At 45.6% G+C, this 17,401-nt stretch overlaps 1 protein-coding gene across 1 annotated transcript in view; it reads right to left on the reverse strand.

Moving 5' to 3' along the window:
* ZMYM4 (zinc finger MYM-type containing 4) overlaps window positions 1-14,607 on the reverse strand; it is a 35,107-nt gene extending 20,500 nt beyond the window's left edge. The window contains exons 1-7 of the mRNA XM_054395475.1: window positions 14,561-14,607; window positions 13,711-13,963; window positions 11,248-11,422; window positions 10,270-10,482; window positions 7,871-8,021; window positions 6,749-6,864; window positions 6,347-6,622 (exon numbers count right to left, since the gene is read on the reverse strand). Coding sequence (XP_054251450.1) covers window positions 6,347-6,622; window positions 6,749-6,864; window positions 7,871-8,021; window positions 10,270-10,482; window positions 11,248-11,422; window positions 13,711-13,916 — 1,137 coding nt within the window. The 5' untranslated portion in view covers window positions 13,917-13,963; window positions 14,561-14,607. The remainder of the gene's footprint in view (window positions 1-6,346; window positions 6,623-6,748; window positions 6,865-7,870; window positions 8,022-10,269; window positions 10,483-11,247; window positions 11,423-13,710; window positions 13,964-14,560) is intronic.
* Window positions 14,608-17,401: the final 2,794 nt, after the last annotated feature.

Consider the following 17,401-nt stretch of genomic DNA (forward strand, 5'->3'; position numbering starts at 1 on the left):
AACCCTAAGCCTTGGACCACAATAGCTGAGGGAATCAAGCGTCTGAGAGAGTTTGCTGTGAGAGAAGTAATGTATGGAGATCATAAGACTCTGAATCCTGATGAAATTCCTGTTGGAACAGGCCTTGCCAAAAAGCTCATTAAGCTTGCTCCTCCTAATTATGCTACTATTCTGGCAAGCAGGATTGTGGCAAGAAATTATGGTGGAGTGCCTCCTACTGTTGGCCATTTCACTGACCAAATGAGGCAGTTGGAGGATAGTCTTGCACGTACTTCTTTGGTTTCAGCCATTGAAACTTTGTCTGGAGAAATGAAGATTTGCATGAAAGAGCTGAAGGAGGAACTTAAAACCTCCATATCCAACTTGATGAAGGGGGATGATTCTGATTCCTCTTCCTCCAGATGGATACAAGTTTCAGCTGTTAGGAACAGACGTGCTCCAAGGAGGCCATTCCAGAATAGGTCAAACCAAAACAGACAGCAGAGGCAATCACGTGGCAGTATCTGGATAACTCTGCGTGATCAGTTTGGTGAGAACATGAACAGATGGGATGGTCAACCAACTTCTGATCTTTTCAAGAGGTTACGGGAGCTGCAGAGGGGCAGATCCCGAGGTAGCAATACCAGGAGGGTAGCTGTCGCTTCCTCAGTTTCCCAGAACAGCTCTGATAGCTCCAACAGTGATCCTAATTCTGGTGCTGGACGTTGTGCCAGCTGTACATGTGGAGGTAATCCCCACCATTAGGGGTGCCCTGCCTTCCGCCAGGGGGAGGTAAGGGATAATGGAGATAACAGAATCTATTGGGATGTGTACATCCAGTGGCCTGGCACTTCAAAATTTCAGAAGTACAGGGCCTTGGTTGACACAGGAGCTCAGTGCACCATCATACCATCAAATTATCAAGGGGGAGAATCTATAACTATTCAGGGAGTCACTGGTGGATCTCAAGAGTTGTTTAAGATAGAAGTTGATATAAGTTTAACTGGGAAGCAGTGGAAGAAACATACTATTGTAACAGGTCCTAATGCACCTTGTATTTTGGGAATTGACTTTCTGAGAGAAGGGCGTTTTAAAGACCCTAAGGGTTACAAATGGGCTTTTGGAATAGCAACTGTAGAAATTGATGGAGGAAAATTGAAGTTGTCCATCAGACCTGAGCTTTCAGATGAATCTGCAGTTGTGGGACAACATGAGATAGAGGATGTAAAGCTGCCGGTTGCTTCTCAAACTGTGCATCACAGACAATACAGAACCAACCGTGACTCTTTGGTGCCCATGCAAAACTTGATTCGTCAGTTGGAGAGTCAGAAGGTCATCAGCAAAACTCATTCACCTTTCAACAGTCCAGTCTGGCCTGTGAGAAAGCAGAATGGAGAGTGGCGTCTGACAGTTGATTTCCGTGCCTTGAATGAAGTAACTCCACCCATGAGTGCAGCTGTACCAGACATGATGGAACTCCAATATGAGCTGGAATCCAAGCAGGCCAAATGGTATGCTACCATAGACATTGCTAATGCTTTCTTCTCTATTCCCATAGCAGAGGAATGCAGGCCTCAGTTTGCTTTCACCTGGAGAGGCATTCAGTACACATTCAATCGTTTGCCCCAGGGGTGGATTCACAGTTCAACCATCTGCCATGCAGTGATCCATGATGCTTTGGAGAAAGGTGGAGCTCCAGAACACATTCAGTTCATCGATGACATCATCGTCTGGGGTGAGACTGCTGAAGAAGTCTTCGAGAAAGGTAACAAAATCCTTGACATTCTCTTGCAAGCTGGTTTCGCTATCAAGCCAGACAAGGTGAAAGGACCTGCCAGAGAAATCCAGTTTCTGGGAGTGCGGTGGCAAGATGGTCGCCGTCACATCCCAATGGATGTGATAAACAGAGTCTCCACCATGGCAAATCCCATCAACAAGAAAGAAACTCTGCGTTTCTTAGGCATAGTGGGATTTTGGAGACTGCACATTCCTGGATACAGTCAGATTGTGAAACCTCTATATGATGTGACTCGAAAGAGAAACAGTTTCCAATGGGGTCCTGAGCAACAAGCAGCCTTTGACCAGATCAAGCGAGAGGTAGTCCAAGCGATGGGTCTGGGACCTGTCCGAACTGGTCCAGACATTAAGAACATTCTGTACACGGCCGCGAGTGACAATGGTCCAACCTGGTGCTTATGGCAAAGAGCTCCAGGGGAGACACGAGGACGTCCTCTTGGTTTCTGGGGTCGTGGCTACAGAGGCTCAGAGGCAAACTACACTCCAACAGAGAAAGAGATTTTAGCTGCTTATGAAGGAGTGAAAGCTGCTTCTGAAGTGATTGGAACTGAGTCACAACTTCTTCTAGCTCCTAGATTGCCAGTTCTGAATTGGATGTTCAAAGGCAAAGGTTCTTCACCACATCATGCAACAGATGCTACCTGGTCTAAGTGGATGGCTCTGATAACACAGAGCTGGAATGGGAAATCTCGAAAGGCCTGGTTTGGTGGAGGTGATCACAAACTGGCCAGAAGGCACAAGCTGTGCTAAACCTCCAGAGGAGAGAGTAGCTCGTGCTGAGGAAGCTCCTCCTTACAGTGATCTGTCTGATGATGAAAAGAGATATGCTTTGTTCACAGACGGTTCCTGTCGTCTTGTTGGGAACAAGCGGAGAGGGAAATCTGCAGTGTGGAGCCCAACGCGCAGAGTTGCAGAAGCGAGAGATGGAGAAGGAGAATCCAGTCAATTCGCAGAGGTAAAAGCTGTCCAGCTAGCTCTTAACATAGCTGAACGTGAGAGATGGCCAAAGCTTTATCTCTACACCGACTCGTGGATGGTAGCCAATGCCTTGTGGGGTTGGCTGAAAGACTGGAAGAAGAATGGCTGGCAGAGGAAAGGAAAGCCAATCTGGGCTGCAGATCTGTGGCAAGACATTGCTGCTCGCATTGAGAGAATCCCAGTGAAAGTGAGGCACATCGATGCTCACATTCCTAAGAGCAAAGCTACTGAGGAACAACAACACAACCATCAGGCAGATCTAGCTGCAAGAGTTTCCCAGGTGGACACAAACTCTGATCCTGATCTTGACTGGAAACACCGAGGTGAGCTGTTCTTAGCTCGGTGGGCCCATGACTCGTCAGGACATCAAGGCAGAGATGCAACCTACCGATGGGCTCGTGACAGATCCATTGACATTTCCATGGATGCTATCACACAAGTCATCCATGACTGTGACATTTGTGCTGCTATTAAGCAGGCAAAGCGGATCAAGCCCTTGTGGTACGGTGACCGATGGTCCAAGTACAATTATGGTGAAGCCTGGCAGATTGACTCCATCACTCTACCTCGTTCTCCATCTGGTAAGCAGTATGTGCTGACTATGGTAGAGGCAAGCACTGGATGGCTGGAAACTTATCCAGTTCCTCATGCAACTGCACGTAACACCATTCTTGGCCTGGAGAGACAAATCCTGTGGAGACACGGAACTCCAGAGAGGATTGAGTCAGACAACGGAACTCATTTCAAGAACAATCTTGTAAAAAACTGGGCCAAAGAGCACGGCATCGAGTGGATATTCCACATTCCCTACTATGCACCAGCTGCAGGGAAGATCGAACGCTACAACGGTTTGCTGAAAACCACTCTCAAAGCCATGGGGGGTGGATCTTTGAAAAACTGGGAGAAACATTTAGCACAAGCAACCTGGTTGGTGAATAGTAGAGGTTCAGTGAATCGAGCTGGACCTGCCCAATCAGATTTGTTGCGAAAGGAAGAAGGTGATAGAGTTCCTGTTATCAGAGAAAAGAATCTGTTAGGCAAAACTGTTTGGGTATTTTCTCCTTCAGGAGAGGCCAAACCTGTCCGAGGGGTGGTTTCTGCTGAAGGTCCTGGTCACACCTATTGGGTGATGCAAGAAAATGGTGAAATTCAGTGTATTCCACAAAGAAATCTAACTTTGGCTGAGAGAGGTTAAATTCAGAGTGTTGCGCAGATACAGCATCGCGCCCAAGAGGAGAGTTCATGAGATCTACGGTGCACGAACCCTGAGAGCCCTGAGTCACCTGAGAGTCCCTGTTCCTTCCTTCGCTCCATCTGCGAGGAAACAAGCTGTTTGCTGTTTTTCCTGTGATTTGACTCTTTTGAATCACCTACATCTGAGATAGCCGGAATGGACTGTGGTCTTTATTCACCTATTGTTGTAGATATTATTTTAGATTAGATAAATGGTAGTAGCAGCCAATGGAATTGTTTAGAAGGGGTGGACTGTGATGGTTTGAAACTGTCTTTTTAATTTTTCCTTGCAAAGTTCAGAACAGAGAAAGTGAAAGAATGTAAATAAGTCACTATTGGGTGTAAGAAAGCAAAATAACGATTGTTCTAAACACTTCCATTGGATAGATAGAAATGTTTAAGAACTATTACCCAAAACAAAGCAGGCATTCGGCACATTCTGCGTTCGGCAGTGGGGGCAGTTGCTGGGCTGTCTGGCTGCTGTTTCTTCTTCTCTTCTGGCTGAAGATAACACACTGACCTTGGCAGCTAAGTTAACAACTTTCTGCTTAACTAACTCTGCTTCTCTGTCTAGGGGGGTCTGGGGGGGAAGCTCCTGGGAGAGAGAGGCCCCTTTTGGAGGGTCCCCTTGGGGGGAAGCAAAGGAAGATCGATTGTGCTTTTTCTGTTGATTGTATATATTTGTGAATGTTGTGAATTTTGTATATTTGTACATATTCATTGCATTTCATTGTAGATTTTAGACTCTGCTTGTAAATACAGCTTTTCATTTGCTTCCAGACTGAGCTAGCCTGGTTATTGTTGGTGGGGGGGGAATTTCAGCTCACACCGACACAGTGGCAGAGCTCTGGAACTGGAATTTAAGGCTGCCCAGAGAGGTGGTGAAGTCTCCATCTCTGGAGACATTCCAAACCTAGCTGGATGAGTTCCTGTGTGACCTTCTCTAGGTGAACCTGCCTTGGCAAGGGGGTTGGACTTGATGATCTCCAGAGGTCCCTTCCAACCCCTACCATACTGTGAAAATCAGTTCCAAATTCATAGAATCATAGAATTGTTAGGGTTGGAAGGGACCTCAAGGATCATCCAGTTTCAACCCCCCTGCCATGGGCAGGGAACACCTCACAGTAGATCAGGTTGCTCAGAGCCACATCCAGCCTGACCTTAAAAACCTCCAGGGATGAGCTTCTACCACCTCCCTGGGCAACCTGTTCCAGTGTCTCACCACCCTTATGGTGAAGAACTTCTTCCTAACATCATAGAATGGTTTGGGTTGGAAGGGACCTTGAATTCTTCACAGAGAGAGTGGTTGGCCATTGGAATGTGCTGCCCAGGGAGGTGGTGGAGTCACCATCCCTGGAGGTGTTCAAGTGAGGATTGGACGTGGCACTTGGTGCCATGGTTTAGATAGTCATGAGGTTTAGGGTGACAGGTTGGACTCGATGATCTTTGAGGTCTCTTCCAGCCTTCTTGATTCTATGATTCTATGATTCCTTCAAAGCAGGTCATAGCAAGCAACAGAGCAGTATTGACAGGCCATTAAATATATGCTACAGTCTCTGGACTTGCTGATTTCTAGAGGTCCCTTCCAACCCCTAACATTCTATGATTCTCTGATTCTTGGTTTTCTGTTGTCTGTTGAGAGTGGCTGGAGAGCAGCCAGGCAGAAATGACCTGGGGGTACTGGTTGACAGGAGGCTGAACATGAGCCAGCAGTGTGCCCAAGTGGCCAAGAAGGCCTATGGCATCCTGGCCTGGATCAGGAATAGTGTGGCCAGCAGGAGCAGCGAAGTCATCCTGCCCCTGTGCTCAGCACTGGTTAGGCCACACACCTTGAGCACTGTGTCCAGTTCTGGGCTCCCCAGTTCAAGAAAGATGTTGAGATGCTTGAATGTGTCCAGAGAAGGGCAACAAAGCTGGGGAGGGGTCTGGAGCACAGCCCCATGAGGAACGGCTAAGGGAGCTGGGACTGTTTAGCCTGGAGAAGAGGAGGCTCAGGGGTGACCTCATTGCCATCTACAACTACCTGAAGGGAGGTTGTAGCCAGGTAGGGGTTGGGCTCTTCTCCCAGGCAGCCAGCAACAGAACAAGAGGACACAGTCTCAAGGGGAGGTTTAGGTTGGATGTGAAGAAGAAATTCTTCAGAGCAAGAGAGATTGGCCATTGGAATGTGCTGCCCAGGGAGGTGGTGGAGTCACTATCCCTGGAAGTGTTTAAAGTAAGACTAGATGAGGCACTTAGTGCCATGGTTTGGTTGATTAGATGGTGTTGGGTGATAGGTTGGACTGGATGATCTTGAAGGTCTTTTCCAACCTGGTTGATTCTGTGAAATAGAAGCTTGGGAAGCTCTGCCCTTCCTTACCTTGTACTCAAGCAGCTCCGGTTTGGTCGCAAACAACCTGTTACAGTGCTGACACTTGAGTTTGACAACAGGACGAGCAAAAGTGACTTGCTGGGACTGGGCAGCCAGCCTCTGTAAACCAGCTGCAGCTGAACTGCTGCTCATGGAGCTGGGGGACACAGTGGAGGTGGTGACGCTGGTCGATACCGTTGAGCCTGAGGGAACACTCACAATGACTTGACCTTGCGACAGGGGCACCACCGAGGAGTTCATCCCTGCAGGCTTGTTGAACAAGTTCTGCAGGAAAGCAAATTGAGGAAAGGGACTTTTATTTTACAGCAGCACATCTTTTACCTGACGTCCCAGGTTATTTCCACCATCCATTTATGACTCAGCCAAGAAGAAAATCTTAAGATGCCACACCTGAAAAGCTACTACGCAGTTGTAGCTGCAAAAGTTGCGTATGCTCCCATCCGACATGGCCAAGTGGTACTGAGGGTTTGATGAAGTTTTACAGCTGTTGCACTGAACTTGAACACCTGAGGGTGAAAGAGAGAAGAAAGGGGAAAAAAAAAAAAAGAAAAAGAAAAAAGTGATTTATGCAAAATCCAAGATGTGTTGCAGGCAATTTTGCACTGTGCATACTTAAAAAAAAAAAAAACCACAACCGCCAGGGAAGCTGAATCCCAAGGCAAGGTGCACACAGAAGCCCCAAGATGTTCAGAAGCAGACACTGCAGCTGCAGTGCCTGTTGCTTGCCAGATCCTTTAATTAATCTCCCAGTATCTCTAGGATGTCAGCAAGCAGTTTTCTGTTTTACAAGAAAAACAGCTGAGAGTGTTTGCCTTGCTGAATGCAACGTCAGGGAGAGGTAACTAAGATAATCTCCCCCTGGAGGAAAAGGAGCAGAGAGGTCACAGCAGTGGTAGGGCAAATGGCCACTGAAGCAGGTGGGAAAACCCACCAGCTGCACTTGTAAGAGCAGAAAATTGATGTTAAGGTTTACTACCATGCTTAAGCTCTCTAAAAGTCAAGCTGAACTGACTGTACTGTCACCAGTTAACTGTGCTAGAAACTTCTTACGTTCATAGATTCATAGAGTGGTTTGGGTTGGAAAGGACCTAAAAGATCATCCAGTTCCAACCCCCCTGCCATGGGCAGGGATACCTCCCACTAGCCCAGGTGGCTCAAGGCCTCATCCAATCTGGTCTTGAACACTTGCAGGGAGGGGACATCCACAATCTCCCTGGGCAACCTGTTCCAGTGTCTCACCACCCTCACTGTAAAGAATTTCTTCCTAACCCCCAGCCTCAATCTGTCCTCCTCAAGCTTCAATCCATTCCCTCTCATCCTATCACTACAAGCCCTTAGAATAAGTCTCTCCCCAGCTTTTTTGTTCCTATCATAGCATCTCCATTTCAAGACACAAGCCACTTCCCAGCCTCCCCAAACAAGAAATATCAGCCTTAACTTTCAAGACTAATTAAGTTTGGACATGAGCAGTGCGAAATTATGCTTCTAAAGAAGTTAAAAGGATAAACTCACCTGAAGAAGTAACCATTTTTACTTTATATGCTGACAAGCAGTTAACAGAGCAAAAGAGTTCAGTTTTTCCCAAGTTATTTGTGCTCTCTATCATCTCAGATGAAGATCTCAAAGATTTACACAGTGCACAAGGTGTAATTTTAGCTGACTTCTGTGGAAACATGCAAGTTTCATTCATTTGAAACTGAGTATTTTTATTAACCTGAAAATTAATCGCATAAAAATGTGTTTAAAAAGAGACTGAAAGTGCAATGCAAACAATATTTATCTCACAGTTGTATGATTTAGGATGCAAATATACTCATTTGGGTGCCACCACTGCCTCTCTGACCACCTGAGGCTTGGGACTCTCTCTCATTCCATTAAGTGTGGTCTTTGCTGGTTAGATCAAACAGTGCTCAGGCTGCCAGGGCAAAGGCTTCTGAGTGCAAACAGTACTGGGAGTTCTAAGGGCAGATACTGAGCACCTCCCACCAGCCAACCTGAACATTTCTGTGAAGAACAACATTTTTCTTCTGATTTTTTGATGGATGAATGTAAGCAACATTCTCATTTCACAGATGAGACAAGAAGACCCAGAGGAGCAGGTTCCCTGACGATGTGTCTAGTGGCAAAATGGGGATGAGATGCAGCTCCTAGTCATGAGCACAGCTGTCAATCTATGGCCTACAGACTACTTTCAAAAGACACAAAAAACAGTCTACCTTAGCCACATTTTCTGTGTTCACAACAGGGAAGGGCTTTTAAGGTCTTTTAAGGTTTGGAAGAAACTCTTGAGAACTAGTGCACCAGATCATTTTATTCTGACAAGTCTTAAAAATGCGCTTTGTTCTGTCAACAGCTCTTCCAGGTCTTCACAGAAGGACAGAATAAATGGTTCAAAGGATTTCAGAACACCCACAAAGCCCCAGAAACTACCAGAATGCATCTGACAATCGAGCTGAATGCTGCTTAAAAATCAAGAAGAAACAGATGAGTCTTAACCTTCCAAGCTTTGACCACACTCTGTTTTCAGGAAGACCTAGAATGGTTTGGGATGGAAGGGACCCCAGAGATCATGTAGTTCAAACTCCCCTGCCATGTGCAGGGACACCTCTCAACTAGACTCAGCTGCTCAAGGCCTCATCCAACCTGCCTCTGAACACCCCCAGGAAGGAGGCATCCACAACCTCCCTGGGCAACCTGTTCCAGAGTCTCACCACCCCCTACTGAAGGAATTCTTTCTAAGCTCCAGTCTAACCCTGCTCTCCCTCAGCTTCAAACCATTCCCCCTTCTCCTATTGCTAGACACCCTCATGAAAAGTCCCTCTGCAGCCTTCCTGTAGGATCCCTTCAGATATTGGAAGGCAGCTCTGAGGTTCCCCTGAAGTCTTCTCCAGGCTGAACACCCCCAGCTCCCTCAGCCTGTCCTCACAGCAGAGGTTCTCCAGCCCTTGGCTCATCTTTGTGGTCTCCTCTGGACTTGTTCCAACAGCTCTGTGTCCTGATGCTGGGGACACCAGAGCAAGATGCAGTACTGGAGGTGAGGTCTCACAAGATAGACCTGAGCTTGGGATGTGAGATGCAAAAGCAGCATGAAATCCCTCTCTCCTTTGCAGTTTATATAATTTGATTTCCAGACTTGTTTCAGAGGACAACTGATGTTGTAGATAATTTTCTGGATGAAATACTTCCAACCAGACTTTTTCTTTTTATAATTCAGTAGGCCACTCCTGGCCTAAGTGGTTTGAATAATGGGGCACACCACAGTCAAGCCACAAAATGAAGTTACACTATTTTCTCAGAGGGCAATTTTCCCTCAAGTAATTGCATTAAAATAAATCAGCCAAAAATAACTGAGCTATTATAATAAATGAAGGTTCTCTCAGCTGAGCTCTCTTAGAATCAAAATGAAAACATTCAAAGTTTAAAAATTAAAAGTGAAATGATCACCTAATTATTACTTTTCCTCTCCACTTAATTTAAATGCTACAAGCCTAGTTGAGAGATGTCCTTGCTCATAGCAGGGAGGTTGGAGTAGATGGTCTCTGAGGTCTTTTCCAACCTGGTTGATTCTGTGATTCTGTGATGATCTCTAAGGTCCCTTCCAACTTAAGCCATTCTATGATTAATTTAATGGAGAATTCTCAAGGAGGGGACATCTTAAAGGCTAAAATAAGTCCCAGAGGGCTGCTGCTGAGGAGACCCACAATGTTTCCTCCCTCACTGGAATATTCTGGTAGTTGGTTCAGTGAGAAGGGAAACACAGCAGGGTGTGTGGGAACAGATTAAGCAGGAGAAGACCAAAAGAGTTATCTCAGTCCAAGACAGTAACAGAAACAACTAGCTAACAAACTGGGTCCTCCTACAAACACCCCAAATCTAATCAAATGCATACTGCTAACACTGTCAAAACACACCTGCTTGTATGCTGTCGCACATGACGAGCTGCAGAACTTTTTGGACTGTCCCTCTATCTGAAGCACGTGGCACTGGCCAGAGCCACTGTAGCAGTAGCCTCCACAGTTCTCACAGCAGTTCATGGTGAGGTTGTTAGCCGAGCGGAACTTGGAGAAGCAGGCATCACTGCAGAGCTTGTGCACCACGTTCTGGTAGTTCACCTCGTGCCTGATCTGGAAGGAAAGGAAGAATATGGTACAAGGGTACAGAGTGTAGCTTTAGGTTCATAGATTCACAGATTGCAGCAGGTTGGAAGGGACCCTCAAAGGTTATCTTGTCCAACTCCCCCCTGCACTCTGCAGAGACATCTCCAACTAGAGCAGGCTGCCCTGGGCCACATCAAGTTTGATTTTGAATGCCTCCAGGGACATCCCTGGGCAACCTCTTCCAGTATTTCACCACTCTCATTGTAACAGATTTCTTTCTAATGTCCAATCTAAATCTCCCCTGCTCCAGTTTCAAACCATTGCCTCCCATCCCACCGTTACAAGTCCTTCTAAACAGTCCCTTCCCAGCCTTCCTGGAGGTCCCTTTCAGAGAGCTTTCCCTGGAGCTTTCCCTTCTCCAGGCTGAACAGCCCCGATTCTCTCAGCCTGTCCCCACAGCAGAGGTGCTCCAGCCCTCTGATTATCTTTGTGGCCTCCTCTGGACCCTCTCCATCAGGTCCATTCCCTCTTGTGTTGGGGGTCCCATGGCTGGACACAGCACTGCAGGTGAGGTCTCACCAGAGCAGAAGGGCAGCATCACCTCACTTGACCTGCTGGCCACACTTCTTTTGATGCAGCCCAAGCTGCCTTTGGCTTTCTGGGCTGCAAGTGCCAATTGTTGGCTCATGCCCAGTTTCTCATCCACCAGCACCCCCAAGTCCTGTATGTTTATCTCTAACAGAACAAGCTGGACTGAGCTGAAGAAGTTTGACTAAAGAAGTCTGCAATTACCACTGCATTCTTCTGGCACATGCTGCATTTGGTTGAAATGCTGTTGGTGTGAATTGTTACAACAGGTTTCCTTTTCAGTTCATATGTAGAAAGACAAGACTGGCTGCAGAAATCCTTACTGGAGCTTGTGTTGTCAAACTGGGCAGTGATTACATCCTTTGGGTTGAGAATGTCTCTATGGGAAAAAGCAAAACAAAGAGATAATTAAGGTTGGTTTCATGTCAACCTGCCGTCCCTTCTTTTTCTGCAGACTAAACATTCTCTAGAAGAGGCAGATTGATTTAATTTAAAGCTTTTCTTTTTGCTTATCTAAGTATCTGATTTCCCTTTTTTTTTTTTTTTTGCTATTAGGAAAACAGTTAAGAGGTCTAATTCTTAAGTAGATCTTTTGTGAAACATTTGGCACCTGGACTTAGGAGTGGCCTACAAACACATCAAGCTGTATTATTAAATTTTTCAAAAGCAGCTAGGAAAAGAGAAATGTTTTGTAGTCTTTACTTAAAAAGGAAAAAAAAAGAAGTAAAATTAGAAACCAGGATATGGAGAATATTTTTCTTTAGCACTGAAAATAGCAATCATAATGGGTTAGGGCAAAAACAAAGGTGATGATTTCTGATCACTATGTAGTTCAGTCCAGAACAGTCTCACAAGAACCACAGAGTGGTTTGGGTTGGAAGAGACCTTAAAGATCATCCAGTATCAACCCCCCTGCCATAGGCAGGGACACCTCCCACTAGCCCAGTTCTCATCCAACCTGGCTTTGAACACCCCCAGGGAGAAGGCATCCACAACCTCCCTGGGCCACCTATTCCAGAGACTCACCACATTCCTACTGAAGAACTTCTTCCTAAGATCCAGTCCAACCCTGCTCTCCCTCAGCTTCAAACCATTCCCCCTTCCCCTATTGCTAAGATTCCCTTATGATAAGTCCCTCTGCAGCCTTCTTGCAGGACACTGAAAGGCAGCTCTAAGGTCTCCCCAGAGCCTTCTCTTCTCCAGGCTGAACAATCCCAGATCCCTCAGCTTATCCTCATAGCAGAGGTTCTCCAGCCCTTGGATCATTTTTGTGGCCTCCAACATCTCTTTGATTTTCTTATGCTGGGGACACCAGAGCAGGATGCAGTATTTGAGGTGGGGCCTCACCAGAGCAGAGTAGATTTATAACATTCCACCTCTTATCTCCCATCTGTAGTTCTTTGTAGTTATTTATTGCTGGATTTAACAAACTGACATTTCTCTCTATTCCCTCTTTTGAAACAGTCATTCCCAGGGAAGTTTCAAAGCTCTTAAGTAAAAAAAAAAAAAAAAAAAAAAAAAAAAAAAAAAAAAAAAGGAGACAATTTTTATAGAATTGCCATGGCTGGAAGGATGCCTCCTTCTCACTTGTCAGAGGCAAACCATTTTTCAACAGAATAAATACAAATTCCAGCCCAGACTGCTAAATTTTGTTACAAGGCCTCCTCACACTTTGACAGCAAGTGGAAAGAATAATTAATCGTAGTCTCAAGTTGACCTTGTGGAGCTGAAAGTAATAAATCTGTTGGTGAAGAAATGATGAACAAAGCAGCATTCCTTTTGCAAAGTAACTTTCTGAACATAAAAATCCTATACATGAATAATTTTCCTCTACAAACAGACTGCAGCACACAATCAGTCTGCAAAGTTATTTGCCTCAAGTTATTTATTTGCCTCAAGTTACTTATTTGCCTCAAGTTATTTATTTGCCTCAAGTTATTTCATCTTTAAAAGAGAGCCACAAAGGTCTCCTTTAGCTAATTTGGACAGGATAATACAAACGAGTACAAAAAGGTAATAATTAAAATGGGGATTAGAGCTGAAGGTTCAGGGGTTTAGAGTTGAAGTCCAGTTTCTAACAGGACTGTGGAACCTTTGCTAAAAGGTTCTGGACCTTCCCTAAAGAATTTTTTTACCAAGTGGCTCACAAAAGTCAACCTCACCTTGCCACTCCTAGGTAGAAAGTAAATGATTTAGGTGGTGAAACCCCAACTACCTAAAAAAAAAAGAATCAATTCTTACTGAATTTAATCTCTACATCTCCCAAAAGCAGCAGTGATGTATTCTGAACTTCTTCCTAAGATCCAGTCTAACCCTACTCTCCTTCAGCTTCAAACCATTCCCCCTTGTCCTGTCTCTAGATGCCCTCAAGAAAAGTCCCTCTGCAGCCTTCCTGGAGGATCCTTTCAGGTACTGGAATACAGCTCTAAGGTCTCCCTGGAGTCTTCTCTTCTCTAGGCTGAACAACCCCAGCTCCCTCAGCTCCCTCAGCCAATCCTCACAGCTGCTCCAGCCCTTGGATCACCTTTGTGGCCTTCTCTGGACTCGCTCCAACACTCTTATGTCCTTCTTATGCTGGGGATACCAGAAGTGGATGCAGGGGAGGGGAGGTGAGTCTCACAAGAGCAAGATCAATCATTACTAGAACAAATTAAAAGACTGTCCTACTTCGAGCAGCTTGAGCAGGTTTTCTTGGTAGAAGCTGGTGGGCGAGAGACTGGAACAGTGTATCCAGTGAGGCACAGTGTGGAGCAGAAGAGCTGGGTAGAGCCTTTCCTCTGGTAGGCTGTTTGCCCCTTCTGCAGGATCTTTTTACAGCCAGAACAGGAAACCCGAACAGCTGTGTTTGGAACTGAAGGAAGCATTTTACTCATGCCAGAGGATGCCACAGCAGGCTGGAAACCTGATGACAGCTGTGGAGCTAAAAAAAACCCAAAAACACAACAACCAAATCAACAACACATACACACACAGAGAAAACAGAGTGAGTGTAATGTGCATGTTCCACACAATTCACTTCTGTGCAGGGGGCAAGCACAAAGTTTATGACTTCATTTGGGTTGTCAGGGGCTAAGGGAATGTCCTGGTTTGAGGCAGATGAACATGCCAGAAATAAACACCCTGGGCTGCTTTGCTGCATAGCAGAAAGTTTCAACTACTCTTAATGCTGAGAATGCACTTTTAATGTCTCTTTCACACTCAGTTTTCCTTTGCCTCAAAATTAGAATTATTTTTTAACCTATGAATTTCATTGTCTCTTTTTTTCTCTCATTGTCTCTTTTCTTTGTTATTGTTTCTGTTTGTCTCTTATTTTTTTGTTTCTCATTGTCTCTTCTCTCATTGTCTCTTTGTTTTGGTTGTATCTCATTGTGTCTCTTTTTTTTTGTGTCTCTCATTGTCCTTCTATTTTTTTTCCTTTTGGGGTCACAAATAGGAAAGGAAATGCAGAACAAACTGTAAGATGAAGGTGATCTACTTGGATAAATTCCAAATAAAGTTAATCTTGTCTGTTCCTTACCAAGAGGACTGCCACTGACTGAAAATACAGCACTGATTTTCAGCTCCCCTTCCTGAGTTTTTGGCTGTTGGCCGTACTCCTAAAACAAAAGGAGAGGAAAAGGAGAACACACACATGTGATAACAGGTTACAAAACTGCCAGTCTTTCATAAAGCTGTACTGAATCTTAAGAAAGAGCAAGTCTCCTAAGCCTGCTCCAGAGGCCAGGCTTAGAGATGCTGCTCTATGAGCACCACACACAGAACCTACTCAGAGGTTCCCAGCAAACTGCAACCAAGGCTGTCACGTAGAAAGGGCAAAGCATGCCTGCCTGGTGTGTTGCCCTTTCCAGCTGTGCTCCAAGACTCCTCAGAATTCAGCCAAACCTTAAGAGAAATATCTGCTTTCCTCTCACGCAGACTTGCCATCCTGAAGTGCTCTGCAGCCTTTGCCCCTACTCCATGAGCAAGCTTTGTCGTCACATCCACAGACCAGAACAATGAAAGAGAATGAGAGGAAATGGCCTGAAATTGTGCCAGGGGAGGTTTAGGTTGGAGATTAGGAACTATTTATTGACTGCAAGAGTGGTCAGCCATTGGAACAGGCTGCCCAGGGAGGGGGTGGACTCACCATCCCTGCAAGTGTTCAAGAAACGTGTGGCCATGGCACTTGGGGACATGGTTTAGTGGCCGTGGTGGTGTTGGGTTGATGGTTGGACTGGATCATCTCAGAGGGCTTCTCCAACCAAAACAATTCCATGATTCTATGAAACAGAGATTGGGACCTAGATGGTGAGAAGCATTCTGTACTTAACCAGGTGTCAAGCACACTGGAGGAGCCTAAGGGGAAGCTCTGCAGCAGGATCAAAGCTGGTACCACTAGTGCCAGGCCAGCACAGTCCCTGCTCAGCCTGGCTTCACTGAGGGGGGACTAACCTCATGCTTTCTAGAGGAGAAGCAAATCCCTCCAGACAGCTGCTGCTGGAATAGCTGACATACTATAAATTACCAGTTTACTCCACAGCAGCTATTCATCCTCTGACACCATTCTTCTGCCCATGCTCTCCAGAGAAATCCGAACCCTAAAGCAGCTTGTAACACTCTACATGTAAATCTTAATAGGCTGAAAAGCATAATCTCCTGGAACTACAGAGATGGCAAGATTTAACCTACTTACAGTCATTTGAGAGGAGTTGAGAGCATGATGTCATGTTATGACTGAGCTAAACTCAGGGCTGCTGTCTGGTAAAGCCATTTCAAAAAAATCCCTAAGCAAAATTAAGCTCCCACTTCCCAGCAGCAGCAAACTGCTCCCTCAGCTTAAGGCAGCTCCTAAAATCACACACTAACATCCATACCTAACATCCACACATGCTTACAGCTCAACACTACTCTTACTCCTGTGGGAAAATTCAAAGTTTCTATACTGAGACAACCAAACTTTCTCACCAGGTTTCCCAGGACAGCAGGCAATGGTATTTGGTCATTGTGTGAACCATCAAGACTGAAACACTCGAGTAAGAGAAGCTGTGTATGGCCATGTCTTAGATTCACAGAATGGTTTGGGTTGGAAAGGACCTTAAAGATTACCCAGTTAACCCCCCCCTGCCATGGGCAGGGACACCTTCCACTAGCCCAGGTTGCCCAAAGCTTCATCCAACCTGGTCATGAACACCTCCAGGGAGGGAACATACATGACCTCCCTGGACAACCCGTTCCAGTGTCTCACCACCCCCACCTGAAGGAATTTCTTCCTAATCTCCAGTCTCAATCTCCCCTCTTCCAGCTCAAACCCATCCCCCCTCGTCCCATCACTACAAGCCCTTAGAAAAAGTCCCTCCCCAACTTTCTTGTAGGTTCCCTTTAGGTACTGGAAGGTCACTCCAAGGTCTCCCCAGAGCCTTTTCTTCTCCAGGCTGAACAATCCCAGCTGCCTCAGCCTGTCCCCATAGCAGAGGTTCTCCAGCCCTTTGATTGTCTTCGTGGTCTCCTCCGGACCTGCTCCAGCAGCTCCATGTCCCTCTTATGCTAGGGGCACCAGAACTGGATGCAGTACTCCTGGTGGGGTCTCACAAGAGCAGGGCAGAGGGGGAAAATCACCTCCCTCATCCTGCTGGTCACACATGGCCCCTGCCATGAATGCCAGGTTTCAAAGCACGACGGGTTTTTTAATATCACAACTCAAACCCACATTATTTGCAGAAATATAGTTTTTAAAGCATTTTAACTGCAGTTTTATCCTTAGTCAAGAGTAGTAAGAGAAATGGAAGCAAATCCTGACATCAGCTATGCATGACCAAGCATCACAGCAGTGTTAACAGTGCTGAAAGCTGAGAACCTTTAGCTCCAGCTATTGGTTACAGCAAGAAATGGCTCTTGGCTTTCACAGTGCATGAAAAAAGAAAAATCAACCTCAAACCCCACATTAACTCCCATCTAAAGCAGAACAAAATGAACCTTCATCAGTTCTCATACTCTTCCAGCATCAGGCAGAGTTGGTAATTACAGGATTTGACTCCAGGAAATAACAAATTTGAAGAATACAGTATTTGCTATTGAAATTCCTCAAAGGCTTCACTTTTACTGATTAATGAGATCTTTGATAACCACAGACGTCTCGCACTGCATTCCACACCAATCCCCACAGCAGATGCCATCTTGAGAAGACAAAAGACCAGACAGATTTAGCTAATCTCCATGTGGTTTGACATTCTGTACACCACAGGAAAAAACAAACCCAAACAGCCTCACAGACACTGAACAAATTGCAAGGGCAGTGAAGTCTGAATGGTTTCAAATACTTAGGTGTTGCTTCTGTGTTTTATTAAGCTAAGAGTATTATGAGAAAGGAAGGAAAAAAAAA

Source organism: Indicator indicator, chromosome 33, assembly GCF_027791375.1.
Source record: "Indicator indicator isolate 239-I01 chromosome 33, UM_Iind_1.1, whole genome shotgun sequence".
In the NCBI taxonomy this organism is placed as follows: Eukaryota; Metazoa; Chordata; class Aves; order Piciformes; family Indicatoridae; genus Indicator; species Indicator indicator.